At 43.0% G+C, this 18876-nt stretch overlaps 1 protein-coding gene across 2 annotated transcripts in view; it reads right to left on the bottom strand.

The window, feature by feature from the left end:
• Positions 1–18876, bottom strand: part of PC (pyruvate carboxylase) — a 587030-nt gene that overhangs the window by 289937 nt on the left and 278217 nt on the right. For both annotated transcript variants that reach the window (XM_085877423.1, XM_085877424.1), the window contains 2 exons: positions 14967–15111; positions 4293–4382 (listed from right to left, as the gene is read on the bottom strand). In XM_085877423.1, coding sequence (XP_085733549.1) covers positions 4293–4382; positions 14967–15111 — 235 coding nt within the window. The remainder of the gene's footprint in view (positions 1–4292; positions 4383–14966; positions 15112–18876) is intronic.

Raw genomic sequence — 18876 nt, forward strand, 5'->3', positions numbered from 1 at the left:
GAGAGGACAGCAGTTCGGAGGATCGTGGCGATTGCGGCAGACGGTCGGAGATTGGCTTGGTCTGGTCCAGTTTTTCGGGAGACCGTGTGATCCTGGCGACTGCGGAGGGTTCTGCAGACGGTCGTGGTCATGGTTGGAGCGGTCTGCAGTCCTTTGGAGGGCAGGTCTGGTAGTCGAGCAGTCAGGATCCGAAGCCGCGGGCTTCGGGTTGTGGGTTTGAGTCCCAGCAGTGGTTCGGAGTCAGTGTAGCCGCACGAAGCGGACAGGTACACCGGCCCGGCTTGACCGAGATAGACCCACGGGGTCCAGTTCTTTTGTGTGTGTGTGTGCGTGTGTGCGTGTGTGTGTGTGTGTGTGTGTGTGTGTGTGTCTGTGTGTGTCTGTGTGTGTCTGTGTGTGTCTGTGTGTGTCTGTGTGTGTCTGTGTGTGTCTGTGTGTGTCTGTGTGTGTCTGTGTGTGTCTGTGTGTGTCTGTGTGTGTCTGTGTGTGTCTGTGTGTGTCTGTGTGTGTCTGTGTCTGTGGGCCCCATCTGTTTAGTAGAGCTGTTTAAGTGTTTTCTTTTCATATTCGTGATAACCCTGCTCTGTGTTCCCCTCCCCGATTATTGTTATAAATAAATATCCCTTTAGTTAAATGTTCCAGCTCGTTTCTGTGTTTCTTTCATTGGCTTGGCACGCTGTGTATTGAGAGATAGCGAGGGTAAATTGTTCATTTGGTCCAGCGCGGCTCTGGTAACTCTGCTCGGTTATGCCGGATCCGAGTCGTTACCTGCGACTCTGATCGGACAGAGTCGGCCGAGGGTGTGGTTCCCCGGTAGTTAGACTGCGTGGGTATTTAGGTATATTGAAAATAGGCAATTACCCCTACCCCACGTCATCAAAATATTGGCGACCACGGTCCTTTCAGTGACCCGTCGGCTCCGGAGTTATCCGAGGTGATGACCTATAAATGCCGGGTGTTCGGTGGGAGACGGCTCTGCTGCTCCACTTAGCGGTCGTGCTCGCCACCGATACCCGGCCCCACAAAAAAAAAATATATATATATATATATATATATATATATATATATATATATATATATATATATATATATATATATATATATATATATATATATATATATATCGTTCTAAAACTTTTAGTAATGCATGTTGCATCTTTTAGTATTGCACCCTCCCTTATTTAGAGAAGATCACCTGGAGAAGATAGACTGGAAAGGCATTCTCCTCACAACCTATTTTTCAAGCCCAGTACACGGTGGAGGTGAGAAATCACTTCGGCCCACTGGAGAGGTAGGAGGAAGAGTATGCCACTGACCACTATCAATGGCTCATAGACGTACACACAGATGCAACAAAGTCTGCCTACTGTGAAGAGAATCAAGAAGAGCCGGATCTCGAAACATTCTGACGTCGTCGCAGCAAGAAGCATGATCAATGCTTGTCACGCCGAGCTGAGAAGGAACAAGACAGAAGAGCTCAGAGAGAAGTTCAAGACAGCAAAGAAGAATATCTTTGCCACCTATGACCGACTGAAGGAAGAGGAACTAACTGAGCGGATTAGAGAGGTGGAGGCTGCTAATGAAGGCAAGCAGCCTGGAGAAGCATGGCGCCTCGTCAATGAAATCATCAAACGGAAGAAGTCCCCATCAGGTCGAATAAGTGGTAAAACAGCAGAGGACCGTGTCCTGACGTGGTGTACCCACTTCTTGAACCTGCTGGGAAGTTGTCCAACGATCACAAAAGAGGAGGGGGACATACCCACGATACTAACGCAAATCGACATTGATGACGGCTCATTCACCATGGAGGAACTCAAGAAGGCCAAGTACGCACTCAAACAGGGCAAGAGCGCTGGACCAGACAGGATACCAGCAGAGGTCCTGAAGAACTGGGACCTGGACGATATCTTGCTGGACATATGTAATACGGCACTGATGAAAGGTGACAAACCAGAGCAGTGGTCACTCTCAAACATTATCCCAGTCCCTAAGTCCGGATCCCTCACGAAGACAGACAACTACCACGGTATCAGCTTTACCTGCATCTTAGCAAAGCTATACAATTAGGGTTGGGCACACATCGACTTTTTCTCTGTTGTCCCGTTGAAAGGAGTGTTTTTTTATTGCCATTTTTCACGCTGATCACGAATCCGTTGAAATTTTTGACCTAGGATGATGTCTTAGGTTGGTAAAATGCAAAAAATCAAAATGGCCACCAAATTTACCCACTTTTCAGGTAAAATTTGATAATTATGTCTTACTAAGACATCATCCTCGGTCAAAAATTTCAACGGATTTGTGATCAGCGTGAAAAATGGCCATAAAAAACACTCCTTTCAATAGGACAACAGAGAAAAAGTCGATGTGTGCCCAACCCTAATATTACATGCCCTAGTAAGCCATAATTATCAAATTTTACCTGAAAAGTGGGTAAATCTGGCAGCCATTTTGAATTTTTGCATTTTACCAACCTAAGACATCATCCTATGTCAAAAAGTTCAACGGATTCGTGATCAGCGTGAAATTTGGCCATAAAAAACACTCCTTTCAAAAAAAGTATGGTTGTATGCCCAACCCTAATACAATCGGATGATTTTGAACAGGATTCGCACCGCCATTGACCCTAAACTGAGATTCAATCAGAATGGTTTTCGGCAGAAGCGTACAACGGTAACGCAAATACTTGCTTTCCGTAGAATCATCGAGGAAGTCAAGAAGAACAACTTAACAGCCGTGCTTACTTTCATCGATTTTCGCAAAGCTTTTGACTCCATTCACCGAGGTAAAATGCTGAAGACCCTGAAAGCTTACAGAGTGCCAGAACGTCTACTGAAAGCAATAGAGGCCAGCTATACGAAGATCATGGCAAAAGTTGTATCACCGGATGGAGAAACAGCAGTGTTCGAGCTCCTTGCTGGTGTGCTGCAAGGAGACACTATGGCACCCTACATCTTCATCATCGTCCTGGATTATGCTCTATGTCAAGCAGCCAAAGATCATGAGAAGCTTGGTTTCACCATAAAACCAGGACGAACCAAAAGTTTCGGACCAGTTACGCTCACAGATTTGGATTTTGCAGATGATATAGCCCTGCTCTCTGACCAGATGGAGGAAGCACAGCAGTTACTGACAAGAGTAGAAACTGAGTGCAATAAAGTTGGACTTCACCTAAATGCTAAAAAGACAGAGTACATGGCGTTCATCTGTGACGAAGGTACTCTTAAGACCGTAAAGAATGACACCATCAAGAAAGTCTTAGACTTCAAGTACCTCGGATCAAGAATGATGAGTTTGGAGGACATAAAGGTACGGAAGGTGCTGGCGTGGAGGGCTATGAATGACATGAAAAAGATCTGGAAGTCGAACAAAACTAGAGGGCTCAAAAAGAGGATCTTCCTCACTGCCACAGAGTCCATTCTCACGTACGGATGCGAGACGTGGACACTCACCAAGACCATGCTAAAGTTATTACATGGTTGCTATACACGAATGCTCTGGATGGCTCTTGACGTCAGTTGGCAACAGCACATGATGAACGTCGAGCTCTATGACGACCTACCGATGCTCACCACTAAAATCGAGACAAGAAGACTGCAACTAGCAGGCACTGTTTACGCCACCCCGAGTTACCTGCCAGCCTAGTCATCACATGGGAGCCCAAGCACGGGAGGATGAACCCTGGGCGCCCTCCCAAAACTATGGTCAATATGCTCCTAGAAGACAGTGGCGTGGTTAATGTAGATGAACTGAACACAATGATGAGGGAGAGGGAGGAGTGGAGAGTTTGTCATCATGCCCGATGCTGGCCCTTCAGCTGGCCTGAGTCGACGTAGAGTGAGTGAGTACTTAATCGGCTTTAAACAATGTTTAAGCATTTCATATAATATTTATGATGGATGCAAAAATGGTTGAAACTTTTTTTCCCAACCATCTTTCCCTCCCTCACATGCCCCAAATGTTGCCATTAACCTCACTCATATCCCCTCTTAACTTTTACAATTCCTCCACACTTGGTCACCCTCCCTTATATTTTCAAAATTATTTATTCTCCAGTTACACACCTCTCATCATGTTGTCGTGTGTAAATCAAGAGAAATGATAATAATAATTTTAAAAATCAAGAATAAATATCCCCCCCCCCCAAAAAAAAAACATCAAGAAAAAAAAAGGATAAATCAACAAAATATTCGTGGTGTGACAAGGCCACAAATTATGATAATAAGACCCGAACTGTGCCTCCACTTACACAGATTGTTTGATAAATTAACCATAAGTTGTTTAAAGTTACATACCAAGTGGAATATCAGGGATAATTGGGTCCAACGCAGGGAGTTGAGCCTTGATTGGCAATGGAGTTGGAGCCCCGTTCACCATCACATGACCTGCAAACATGAAATAGTATCAAGTTTGGTTTATGGGATTTTCCATGATTAAAAGTTGAAAACAAATGAGGTACATCAGAACTGCTGGCCCGATAATCACAAAATTTTGCATACTTTAACACACCTTTTTCAGTTCCAAGTTCAAACAGAGACATTTTGAGGCAACTGAAGCAAGATCTACATTTTTTTTTTAATTAAACAGAATTGTGACCCAAATTTTTTTGCAATCATAAATAATCCATAATCATAAAATGAGGTAAGAACAATAGAAATAAGAACTACATGAGGTAAGAACAATAGAAATAGGAAGGAACTGCATAATGCTCGGGACAGTCTTGAAGCGAGTGACATGGGAGAAGGATCTGAGGGTGGTAATAGATGCGGTGGGTAAGCAGACAGCACAGTACCAGGTTGCTATAGGTAATGCAAACAGGGTGTTAAGTTGCATTCATAAATGATATAAATAAATTATAAATCAAAAGAGGTACATGCTAACACTAAAGCAAATTAGTGAGGCCTCGTCAAAAATAGTGTTAGGTTTTGGTCCCCAATCTGAGGACCAGAATAAGTGCCAAAGAGAGGGTAGAGCATGGGGCGACGAGATCGATTTTGCGGCGAGCTAGACTATGAGAAGCACTTGAAGGAGAAACGGTTTTATAATTTAGAAAAATTATGAGGGGATCTGATAGAGATGCTTAAGATAATGAAGGTTAAAGATAAAATAAGTGCAGAAGGGTTTATCAGCAGAATAGACAGTGATGGGACCAGCGGTCATAGCCTGAGAATAAGGAGGAAGTAAGGCAAAGGTCTTTCACTCAGAGAGTTGATAATGCACAGACGGTCTTCCCAGTAAGGTAGTGGCAGCAGAAGGAGTAGACAAGTTAAAATTGGAATTATATCGGGACCAAGAAGCTTTGGGGATAGAAGGGTACATGGATAATTTGCAAGATTGTTTGGTAGCTTAGATATGGATAGGTGATAAAATACATGTAGGGATTATGATATCTGTGAGAGGATCTTATCAAAAAGTAAACATGCTGTCGAAGTTTGTTCATTTCTCATCTAACAATCCTTTTCATTCTCCATTAAAGAATAAAGTAAGATTAAAAAAAATCAAAAATCAGCCTGGTAATGCTCCTGTGTTTGCCTGCTGTTTTCTCCCCATTCCTCTTCCTTCCCTCACTACCCAACCCGTGAAATTTATTCGATAAACAAATGGATTGAATCAATATGGTGTTGCAATCTAGAGTAAAGGGCAAGATGGGCAAAATTCCCTCCTCTTGTGTCCAACTTCCTGGTATGTCCAAAGGTCCCTCCCCCACCCACCCCCCCCCCAATATCTGGGATTCAAATCCAGTGTCGTGTATATTATTAAATAAATTATAAATTTTAATAAAATTGACAAATCTATCATACTTTTAACCAAGGTAAATCGCTAATGAAATTAGTTCACTGGTACAGGTGCAAAGGCCATTAAATCACAAAGTTAAAACATACTGCAAAGTAACTCATCAAACATGTCAACTCAAAGTGAGAAAGCTGACAAAATGAATTCTGTGAAAGAAAGAAGAAAAACATCACAGTCATTATCAATGTCAATATACCAAGGGAAGGTAAGATCTCTGAGTGCATGGAATCAAAAGAATAGAATGGGGTTACTCAAGAACTGCAAATTATCAAAAAGTTTCATTTGACCAAACTCGACCAGCAGAAACAAAGGCCGTGACGATGCTCATGATGATGTCCATGAAGTACATCCACAGTTTGACAAAATCTTTTATATTTTTTCTTAAATTATCATAATGAGAAGCATTCACTCCCGATGGGAGCGGCCAGTGGGATAATGTTATTATCCATATTCAACTGTGGAATTAAAATCGCTCTCACTGCATAATTCAAAACACCTCACTGCGCTGGAAAACGAACGTGGGGACAGGAACCCCATTGTAAATAAAAGGTGCTTACTTGTAATACCCTCTCCCACCTGGAATGGCGCGACACGATACACATTTAAAAAGAGAATTTGCATCGCCCCGCCACCTCCTCCTCCTCCTCCTCTCCCTCCTCCTCTCAAGACGACCAGCAAAGATAAAACACACTGATGCACTAATTGGGATCATGTTGATCCTATGTAGCAAGTCTGAATGTAAATTGGTCAGGAACTGTAGGAGGAGTCACACGACGAACACACAAACAAACATAGAAGCAAACAAGCACACACCGGTCCATATATTATGGGAAGGATTCAGAATCACCCTCCTCCCCCCCCTTCCCCCTTCACCAAACCACACCACACTTTCCCCAGCCACAATCCTCCAACTTTCCAGAGCAGATAACGAGATGGAAATGTTCCAAGCACGACTAATCAAGATTATATAAAAAATAAGAGTAATTGAAAAGGAATTGTTTGAGGAAATCCTCATTAAAACCAGCTCACAATAAAGGAGGAATAAACAAAAAATTAAAACTTCGCAAAAAATCGAAACATCTAAATCGTCACCAAATGTTTTGGGTGGGTTAGAAAGAATGTTTTACTGAAGAAATATTTACAAGTAACTGGAAACGTGCAAATCAAAGTGCGGATCATGTGCAGCATGTGAGACGCGCAATCCTTGCCAAGCAAATGTTAATGGTTGTCCAGGTATTGGTGCATACCAAAGCATAACCAAAATTAAATGCTGCATTTGCATATTGTTCTTTACCTGGAAACAATTTTACCTGTGCATCCATTACTGAAAGAGCAACGAAGCGCCAATGTTTTTCTTTTTCCTTTTTTACGTGAAGATATTGTTGTGGTTACCAAATTCGCAAACCACCATTCAGGTCCCTTAGGTGAGATATCTCGGTAAGTATATGTGTAGTTAGGCCCAAACCCGTTGTCTAGTGGGAATAAATGTTATTCATGCGTGCTGCGACTCTTCAGGATAGCCGTTTTTCTTTTACTATCTTTATTTTGGACCAACCGCCATTGTTACCACCACCAGTCACAACATCAACCACCAACCACAACGCCGCTTCACCACAACCGCCACGACCTTCACGTCACACCTCGCAACCGTCGCATCGCCACCGTTCTTGCGCCGCTTGTGGGTACCGGTGTTGGACTCGTGCAGGGCGCGCGCGCCGAACAGCGTGTACAAAACCACGGATTTTCTGCTTCAAAAACGGATCAAAAACGACACACGCCCACTTTTGTTCCGTCCAATCGGTGAGCGAGGGGCGATTTGGCCCCGCCCCCAGGGCGTTGGAGGGCGATCGATATATGCAAATTTATGGATCAAAAAGCATTCACGCCCACTTTTTCTCGGGCCAATGGGGAGCGAGGTGAAAGGTCGAAGGGAGGGGGTCAAAGATGAGAGAGCGAAGCCACGGGGCTGATATAAGCGACCGCGTTCGTCAGTCAAGGGAACAAGAAGAGTTAAGACTTCGCGGGCGGTGGAGTTGGGAAGAAGAAGCAAGAAGGAGTTGGTCGTCGTGTGCGTTGGAGTCGGAACGGAGGGGACGGAACTGTGGAGAGGCGGCGAGGGCAGACGAGGGGGTGCTCGCGTCGTGCAGGGAGCTGCACCCCAGGGAGGCCGACAGCGTGACCTGGCCGAGGTGGAGACGCTCGTCGCGGGACAATAAAAATCCTCTATACCCCGAGCATCAGCAACCCCCTCCTGTTTCCCCCCGCGCTGAGATAGTGCAACCAAGGGGGCCCCTTTCCCACCCCCTACCAGACACTGTCCGCGAGGCCCGCGGAGTTGAGGCGCCATCGCCGCTCCGCGTCTCATCACCAGACGGGTAGGCGCGACCCGGTCTCGGCCTCAGGCCCGCCTCATCCTTGAGGGTATTCTTTTCCTTGGTTTTGGGTATGTGTTGTCGGCGCCGTCTGTGAAGTAGAATTGTATAAGTGTTGCCGTGTGCTCGTGTAATCGGTATTAGATCTGCATTGTCTCATTTGCTTTTTGTGTAAATTGAATTGTGTTTTTCTCTTCTGTGTGCTTTTGGTGTAATTGAATATGTGTGCTTTCCGTTCAGCGCGAATAAATGTGCTTTGTGTTGAACTGTTTCCCGCTTCGCTTCGTCATTTCCTTCATTGAATCCTCATCTTGCTTCACGTAAAGGGTTGGTGGTGGGCTGAATACGCCCGATAACACTGAACAACAAATTTCAAAAATTTTTTTTTACTGGAGATGTGTAAAGTGATTAAGACTAATTTGGGTACGCTGATTTCAAAAATCATAACCGTTTTGCTGTATCACGTCAGGATTTTCAGGAACAGAAATATTCCCATTGCCTAGAAGTCAGGATTTCAATGAAATTAACATATGTCTTTAACATGTCTATTTCGTACAATTGTTGTTAACTTGTGTTATATTTCTTTCTTTCAGATAAAGATGCGTAGGCGTTCCTGTACCAATCATCCTGACAACTTCTGTTATGTCTGTGGTCGGTATACCAAAAAAGATCAACAGCGAAGTATATCTACAGCAGTGAAAATGAAGGCCGCCTACTTTCACTACTTTGGGTGTAAGGTGGGGGACCAAGAACAGAGCTGGGCACCACACATCTGCTGCACAAGCTGTCACACAACCTTGACTCAGTGGTTGGTGGGCAAGCGCGCGAGCATGCCATTTGCGGTGCCCATGATATGGCGTGAGCCGCAGAATCATCATGATGATTGTTATTTCTGCTGCACAAGCATCGCCGGCTTCAACAAGAAGAATAAAGGTCACATCAAGTACGCTGACTGCGTCTCTGCTCGTAAACCTGTGCCTCATGATGACGAGAACCCCGTTCCAACACCTCCAGCTGATCAGAACATAGCTGTAAGCAGTGGTGAAGAGGATGGTGATGATGAACCTTTTGAACCCGACACTCAAGAATCACACCTTCTGAACCAGGGAGACTTAAATGATCTTGTAAGAGATCTCTCGCTGTCAAAGGCGAAGGCAGAGCTGCTTGGATCAGGCTGCAGCAGTGGAATCTACTTGAACCTAACACCAAGATATTCTTGTTCAGAGCACGTCACAGAGACATGGCTGAGTTCTTTGAGATGGAAGACACGATGACATTCTGCAGTAACATCAACGGTCTGTTGAAAGAACTTGGGTGTGATCACGATCCTGCAGACTGGCGCCTCTTCATCGACTCGGGGAAGAACAGCTTGAAGGCTGTTTTGCTCCACAATGGCAACGAGAAACCATCAGTCCCACTGGCTCACGCGTTCGGCATGACAGAGACCTATGAGACTATGCGGCAGCTGCTTGATTCCATCAAGTACAATGACTTCAACTGGCACATCTGCGGAGACTTGAAAGTGGTGGCGCTGTTGTTAGGGCTGCAGTCAGGCTACACGAAATACATGTGCTTCCTTTGTCTCTGGGATAGCAGAGACGACAAGAATCACTGGACGAAGAAAGATTGGGAAGAGCGAAAAGAGCATGTACCTGGTCGACACAACGTGAAGCATGTCGCCCTTGTCGACCCAGCCAAGGTTTTCCTTCCACCACTCCACATAAAGCTCGGCTTGATGAAAAGTTTTGTACGGGCAATGGATCTGAATGGGCGTGGGTTTTTATACCTCAAGGAAAAGTTTGGCAACACCTTGTCGGAGGCCAAGATCAAGGCAGGTGTCTTTGTTGGACCGCAAATCCGACAGATTATGAAGGACGAAACTTTTCCGACAACTCTAAACCCCAAAGAGCTGGCAGCGTGGAGGAGCTTCAAAGCTGTGACGGACAACTTCTTGGGGAACGAGCGCGCGGACAACTATGAAGAAATAGTGCAGCAGCTGCTGGAGTCCTTCAGGAAACTTGGCTCCAGGATGTCCCTGAAAATCCATTTCCTACACCAGCACCTGAACTTCTTCCCTGACAACTTGGGAGCAGTCTCGGACGAGCACGGCGAGCGATTCCACCAAGAGATTTCACTCATGGAGACGCGTTACCAAGGGCGGCACAACCCGAACATGATGGGCGATTTCTGCTGGTTCCTGCATCGTGAAACTGACACAGAGCAGCACAAACGCAAAGCCAAATGCCTAAAGCAGTTTTAATTACATTCTAGTGGAGTTTTTCTGTAATTTCTATAATTTTGAAGCATTCATGATGAAATAAATGAATAAATGAATTTTTGTAAATTTCATTGAAATCCTGACTTCTAGGCAATGGGAATATTTCTGTTACTGAAAATCCTGACGTGATACAGCAAAACGGTTATGATTTTTGAAATCAGCGTACCCAAATTAGTCTAAATCACTTTACACATCTCCAGTAAAAAAATTTTGTTGTTCAGTGCAATTAATCGAACCGTCGAGGTCGACGAATAACACCGCTCGGTTATCCCGATAGTACGGAACGCGTCGCTTAAGTGGCCCGTGTCTGAAGTCGACCTGCGGCGAGGTGCGATCGCCCGGTCTACCCTCCGCGTGGGTACTTAGGTAGGTCGAATTTGGCGAGCAACCCTATCCCACGCGGGGGCTGATTGGCTCGATCGCGGTGAGACCGAAAGGTCCACCCGTGACTGGTTCCCGGCGTTAGTCCGAGAGGGTCACGACTGGATTGTCCGTCCGGTGGGCGACGTGCCGCGATTCGAGTTACGTGGCCGTCAGCACGCCGGCGGGCGGAATCCGCAACAATATATTGATGACAATGGTGTGAAAAGACAACAGTGCACATCAGCAATCACAACAATGAAAGAAAATGAACGAAGACAATATGTAAGACAATAACATTAGGAGATATCAATATATGTCCACATGAACAACTGAGACATGAGAAGACAAAATAAATTAATGCAATGTGGAGAATTTCACCATGACAGGAGTAGCCATTATTGGCCAAGTTGTTTTGGAGTGCATTATAATTTGAGGTAATTTCCCAAAGCTCTCACACTGGTTTGGGCCGATTGCTTTTGCCAAGTCACTTGTGGCATCGCACAGTTCGAGGGTTCATTGTTTTCGCTCCAGGTGTGAAGAAGCCAAAAATGCATTTGCATGGCATTTCAAAAGCCAAAGTGAGGCTTCAGATAGCCTATCAAGAGTTACCGACTCTCATCCCCAGGAAGGACGGAAGATCTGGTAGCTGGTGAGGAGCTATCTTATCAAAAGTTAGCTGGTGAGGAGACTTTTGGCATTCATCGATCAAACTTGCAGATGTTCTCCAACATAATGCTTCGTTATGTTGTAAGATTTACTTATCTTCTTTGTCGTATCACCAGACGGTGCCTTGTCTCGTCTCATTTGGATCACCGTGTGTTCTTTGACAAATGAATGCATTTTGCTAAATATATATAAAAAACGCGGGTGGGTTTCATCAGCAAAATTCAAATCAACAAAGGCCCTTAATTAGCACAATTCATGGAGGAAAAAGATTTGGCAATTGCACAGATAATTCTGGCAATTATTGTGCACATCGCAGCAAGTGGCCTGTAGGTACAATTGATTACCATGCTTACCACATAGTTATTCTAACAATTGCACATCTCCTGCTGCTGCTGCAAAATGTTTTCATTTTTACGATTATGTGAAGGAAGGTGATGCAATTTACAAAATATGGAATTGTGCAAATTAAAGTTTTATATCCACGTGTCTAAATATCCAATGTCCTGCACATCTCAAAGTTATGTTTTGGAAGTTTGCTTTCATAAAGCACAGTTATTTTATTTATTTTTCTTTCCTATTATAATGAAACCAGACTCGGTTGTGTAATGGTTAGAGCGGCTGCTCTGAGACTTGGGGGGGGGGGGGAGGGGGGAGTTGATGCTTCAAATCCCAGCCGAGTCATACCAAAAACTCTAAAAGTGGTATGTGCTGCTTCCTTATTTGATGCTCGACATTTAAAAACGATAGAGCACGGATAAACAACGCCGGGAAGGCATTGATAAACGACCCAGCATAACCCTTGTCAAGAAACGGCTTCGGCAGCACTAATGCTCTGTAAGGAGTATGGTATATCAAATAAAATCAAAATTATAACAAAAGCATCGTATCCAAAAAGTTTCTACCACATGGTGTTCAAGTATAGGCTGCACAGCACGGCCAATCTCAATCATTCCACCGTTTATCCACTCTGCCTCTCCCCGGATTAATGATTCCTTTTGGTTGAGGTTTCTCCTGTTTTACTTCTCTTTTTCATGAAAATGATTAATTAAATCATTCGGCTCATGGTACATGTCAGGGCTGTAAATTACATTGCCTTTTCCGGAATTGTATTTTTAAGGCTTCCAAAGCCAGTAAAGCCGGTACCCTATTGTTCTTAACGGGGCTTGTATTAGTATATTATTCCATCATACTGTATATTGTGACGTGTTTTTCTACAGAGCAATAATTTCACAAGGTTGTTATAGTAAAGAAATGTCGTGCAAAACTTCTGAAGAAGCTGATTTGTCTAATTGCTTGGATCTTCGACCGATCTTCCAATGAAGCGGGTTGGTCCAAAGGCTTGGTGGCCATGTTGGATTAGTGATTTGTTTTTGATCAAAAACATTTCAAAGATCATCTTATCTAAAACTGTTGATACAATATTCTATAACTTTGTATTCCAAGTGACATTGGTTGTGTTGTTATTTTGCTTTTACAGATTTAGATGTAAGGTTGCTGTTGAGAAACCATTGAACTTGTGGTTTACTCTGACTCATTTCCCTTGTGTTTGTACAGATGAACTACATAGTGCTGGCACTGCTGGTTGTTGTCATATGCCTGTGCTTCCAGCAACCAGTCTACACATTCGCTGCCAACCTTCCTGCCTAATTGCTTGGATGTTCGACCTATCTGCTAATGAAGTGGATTGGTGGCCATCTTGGATTAATGATTTGATTTTGTTCAAAAGCATTTCAAAGATTATCTTCTCCAAAACCTGCTGATGCAAAAAAACTTCAGCTATATCAATCATCCATGGGGGGGGGGGGGTCTTCAACTTTGCAAATGAAAAATGTCTCTGAAAAATAAATTGGTCAACATGTGCCAATCAAAACAGACTAGTGCAAATTGGGCAGAGTGATTATGATTTCAACACTTTGCACCACATCACATGAATTCTTCCTTAGACAGACACTAACCACTGTTTCAATAAGAGAAACAGCTTTTAATAGGTTTGTCATAATAACAGGTTCAAAATATGTTAAATTTGAAGGTCTCTAATTGTCTCAAGGTTCCTGCTTTCAACTCCTTGATATTATTGCTTGGAAGCCTTGATAATTGCTTGCAAGTCTAGTTTCTATTTATTCTTCTCTCTATATTTGTTTCCGAGCTCTCTTTCTAATTGTCCTTGCATTTCTAATTTTGCCTATTCCTATCTTTGCCAGTAAAGAAGCCGGTTTTGTAGTTTTTGACACTTGTATTATTCATGGTATTGTTCGGCTGTAAAGGCTATTTATAATATAAGCTTGACATTGACCCTTTTTGTCAGAAAACGGATAAAATACGAAGCCTCCCCGCCAACTTTTCAGGAAGAAAAACCTGTTAGTATACCTTCATTAAACAATCCCTTGGAAAAAATAACACTCCTTTCCTGCAGTAATTCTCTGCAGATGACTGTCGTATATGAAAGTACAACTCTCATATGCTATAGTTCTGACTGTAGCATTTCTGCTTGAGTCTATTATTTATTTCTGGTATTCTGCCCAAAGGCAAGTTCAGTGCTGCCAAAGCAGCCCCATGTCAAGATTACACTGGATTGTTCGGCTTTGACTTCACAGTGGTAGTGAGGACTGGAATTTGTAATCTGTACAGGGAGTAGACAATAGCTCAGCTACTCTTCGCGAATGGCACTGAGATATTTGACGTCCACCAACTAATGATAGAAGATGGGGCACACAGTTCAACGTCCACCCGAGGGACGACAAACATGGATGAGTCGCCCGATCTGCAAAACACCAGGATGACAGTTCACAGCTGGGTCGAGATTCCAACCAAAGCTCAAAGCAAAGACAGCTCTTCAGCGAGTGCGTACACCTCTCTAGGCTATCCTGCCAACCCCATTTATCAATCATCCCAAATATAATTATTATAATAATGGCTGTGTATGTATTTCAACAATTGTCAGGATGCATGGTATGCCCCAATTTGGGTTTCAAAATATCACATATGCCTTTGGTGATGCATTGATTAAATAATTTTCTTCATGAAAACAACTGGATTCCCTTTACGAAAAATGAAATTAAGAACTATGGAGAAAGATAGGAAGACGAAAAGAAAAGCAGAAGCATTGAAAATGAAAGTTATTTCTGGCAAAATCAAAATACGTCCACAAAAAAAAACAAAAGAGGGAGTTTGTGCGGTGGGAGCAAAAAAAGTGAGCGTAATCATGTTACGTCAAAGGAAAATGAGGTTATTTTGAGAAATATGTTCAGAGCAAAACAAAAGCTGCACGAGCAAAGCAAACGTATTTTATGGAAAAGAGCAAAATAACTAAAGGGTGTACAACAGGGAAATAGACAATACCAACAAGTGGTGAAAAGGCAGGTATAAATGAGAAAGACCGATGGGGTATGGTAATGAAATTGCCGAGGAAGAGAAAAAACAATGCAACGATAATTGAAAATAAAAAGATCACGAGTTCAGCAAATGTCAAAGATAAACTGTTTCGTGAGAATACTTGCCAAGATAAAGTAGAAGCTTCTGGGCACGGTTCTGACTGAGCTTCATGTTGAACAAATCAGGATTTTCATCGATGAACTGCGTGTCTACCGTGCCATTGAGGAACTGAGAGTTGTCCAGGACATTCTGTAAGAATGGGATGTTTGTCTGCACACAAAGGGACAAAAAATATATATATATATATATATATATACATTTAAACGAGAAAAAAAAGACATCACAAATTACTTCATCAAAGGAAACATTGTGGAAAGTAAATTGCTGCACAAGTTATTTCATTTTTCATTGTGGTAGGATGGTTCAGATCTTAGCTGTATATTGTTGCATTCTCAGTCAAAAAAAAAATCAATAAACAATTGTAGCTCATGGTCCAGTTCCAGGAGGACCTGCAGTATCATGGAGCACATCCTCCTGGAGGGACATTAAGCATTCTGTTAAATCTGCATTCCTATGGACATGGAATTGGAAGGCAATGAGTTCAGGCCTCGCATGAGGAAGATATTTTAAACCAGACTCGGTGGTGTAATGGTTAGAACGTCCGCTCTTGAGTTTGGGAGGTCGAACTGGTTCAAATCTCGACCGAGTCGTACTAAAGACTTTAAAAATGCTAAGTGCTGCTTCCTTGCTTGACACTGACCATTGAAAAAAGGATAGAGCACAAAAAAACAACCATAGGTTGGGAACCATTGTGCACGCTTTGATGGGTCTAACAGCCTCTTCCTGCACTGAAGTTCCTTGCAAGCAAACTCATATGAGAAGATTTCATAACCAATGTTTAATAGGCCTTTGGACCAGTGCCATAGCCATCTGAACCTCGACAATATAACATGTATGTGTTGTAATACAAGGAGGCTTAACCACAGAAGGACATTGGCCCATCACATTTGTGCCATGGCCATACCCCAGCACATTTGACTCGTACCTCCAGGTACTATCAACTAGGGTGACAAACTGTGGGGTAACGTTGAATACTTGGAAATGTATTTTCGGTTTGTTTTTTTTGTTCCATTTCTGTTTCCAAAGTTTTCCCCTTCCACCTCTGTGATGGAGAGTTTGTGGCTGTATCCATCTTGTTCATCCCCTGTGTCCTACCCTTGTTTTCATTCTTCCCCATGTCCTTTATTCCTCCAAGTCTCCCTCTATACTGCTGTTGGTGCATCACCCCTCCCCCTTTCCACTGTTTTTATTTTTTGTTCTGATATATTCTGGTCAATTCTGTGTTCTAGGTCATTCTGTATTCATGAGCCTCGACTTCGTATCCCAAAAATAAATAAATCTGTAGACCGTGAAAGAATTACTGGCTGATTGTGATGCGTAATAGCCCTTCTGCTTTCAGAAGCAAGTGGTCCAACTCACTTGTGACTGTTAGACAGTCATTTTACTCCAGATAGTCACAGGTGTTCTAAATCACCGCACAGCTCAAAGTGACCTAATTTGGTGTTGGGGGGGGGGGGAATGGTAGACAGCAGCTGACTCCAGCGGGGAATTTGGTCAGGCTATCGGAATACAAGTGTCAACCCCATCTTTTCAAAGATACCCTGATATGATTAAACTATAGAACAGAAATGCAGATGTGGCAATCAGCCTCATCGTCTCCACCCAAACGGCAGTATGGTCTGAGAAATAGCACCTCCTGCTGGCATATGGTCATAATGGAAGTCTCTTAGTCAAGTTCATCCCCGCAGGGATCAAACCCCAACTTTATCACTCAGAGACGAGCATTCTAACAGCTTCCCTGCCACCACTGACTGAGATGAATATGGCATTTGTGTTATGGACAAAATAGCCTCCACCAAGCACATTGGTTTCCTTAAAGCAAGTCCTTGTATAAAGAAGGATCAGAAGGAAAAACTGGAAGTTGTACAACAAGGTGAAATGCTTCTACACAGTCCAGAGCACAATGTACTTGAGGAAATAACATCATAGCCTGAGTGAAAAGGCATTAGTGCATCTTTTTCCTGTCAGGCACCTGTCACACCTGCACAAGACATTCAAGGCACATAATGAAACTGCAATGCTTTGCAGAAATGGCCTTCACGTGGTGCCCCACCATCATCGGCTACAAAATGCATCACCGCAACCCCTAAGCCACCCTTTCCTTTCCCCCCTTGGCTCTTCCCAACTTTCTTTGATTGCCTTTCCCACAACCCACAATCCTCCCAACACCCTCATCCTCACAACAAAAATACACATCGACCGATTCTGAAACTCCCCTGGTATCTTGCCGCCCGTGGAGAAAGAAAAAGCACAGAACGGGAAAGAGGAGCAGATGGAAACAAGGCGTCGAGATTGCTAACACAATCACGATTCAAGTCGTAAGCTTATTAATGCTGGGAACAATTGCCTCTTGTAAAGCAACCAGCAAATAAGCTCTTGAGAGCTATAACCTAAATATAACTCAATTGTGCAAAATATCAAAAAGATGCACAAAAGAAAAAATAATAATAATAATAAAGTGAAGTTATTTTGGCAAGTGTCATGGAAATTTCACAAACTGCTTTGTAAACTATGTCACATTATTAAAGGTGAATTTCTCGCAACTCTTTGGGGGTACATATTGGCTCGAAGATTTTGACGCAGCTGGGGGAGGGGGTGGGTGGGTTGACAAAAAATTCTAAAAAGTTTAAACAAACTGTTTGAACCCAACTTAGTCCCTTTTAACACAACTTTGAATCCCTCGAGGAAGCAGAGGTGAAGCTGCAAAAAAAAAATGGAGTGTACCGGCTTTATATTCTTATCAAAAGGTCAATCTGCTTATGGACTGACCTTTTGGAACTCATTCAAATCCAACAGCTGCAAGAGTAACATCCATTGATAAGATTTTCTTCAACAGCTTTTTTTTTTTTGAAAGCTTTTTTTTCTTTTCAAAATTGTCAATCCATTGTTAATTTTTTTATATTTGGGAGGTATACACTTTACCACAGGTGTACATAACATACACCCACACATGCCTCTCATCTTCACGCACAATTACTTGGCCTCATGGCCATGTCGCTCCAAATGGCATGGCATTTACTCACCGGGAAAGAAAAAGTCAATTTTGCACAGGTGCACTCATTTGAGAAAGGCAATGTACAATTTTACACTTTTACCGAAGATAAATGCCACTGCAAGCTCCACACAGCAAAGGAAAGAACCCTTTTTCTCATCAAGTACTTTGCAGTTCACATCATCGGGGGACCTTAAGTAGGAAGCAAGGTATTTGGCTAAACTCCAAAACAGTGATTTTCTAAACCACTCAACGGGGTGGCTGTGATGCTCAGAGAGGATCATGTGCAAGGCTTACGGGAGAAGACCATTTTTAGATTTAAAAAAGTTTTTATTTTTATTTAAGGTGCCAGGTGATTGGGTAATCGTCATGCGTGGGGTCGAGCAATTTTTTTCCACGTGCAGATATCACTCAGCACTAACACTCACTCCATATTTATCACCTTTATCATATTTATTTATTTTATTTCTCAAAATTTCCGATCTACTTACATAAGCTCTCTTGTCATTTTTTGTTGCTATCCGCATTACTTTCAGGCCAATGCTCATGTGCAGTGAACATGCAAATATGATGGGCAAAGCAGTAAGGTTCCCCAATGGCTCGTCACCTGTTCGATCGTCACCATCCTTTGCCCCATAATTCGGTGAATGACCAGAGTTCATGTACAGAGGCAAAAGGCAAGACCTGGTGAACCAAAATAAATGATTCTTCAAAATAAAATTTGGTTAAGGCACACAAGAAACGTCTGAAAATCCAAACAAAGGAAAGAAGGAAAGAAAACAAAAAAAATTAATGATGAGCTTCATGATCGAAATGAGTTTTACAATCCTGGCAAGCAGTGTGTAAACAAGATAGAACGAGAAGGGCACTCGGTCGAGCTCATACCTCCGCCATGTAATACCTGATCCACAAGAACACATCTG

Source organism: Eptatretus burgeri, chromosome 4, assembly GCF_056783735.1.
Source record: "Eptatretus burgeri isolate ZD-2024b chromosome 4, Ebu_testis_v1, whole genome shotgun sequence".
Taxonomy (NCBI): Eukaryota; Metazoa; Chordata; class Myxini; order Myxiniformes; family Myxinidae; genus Eptatretus; species Eptatretus burgeri.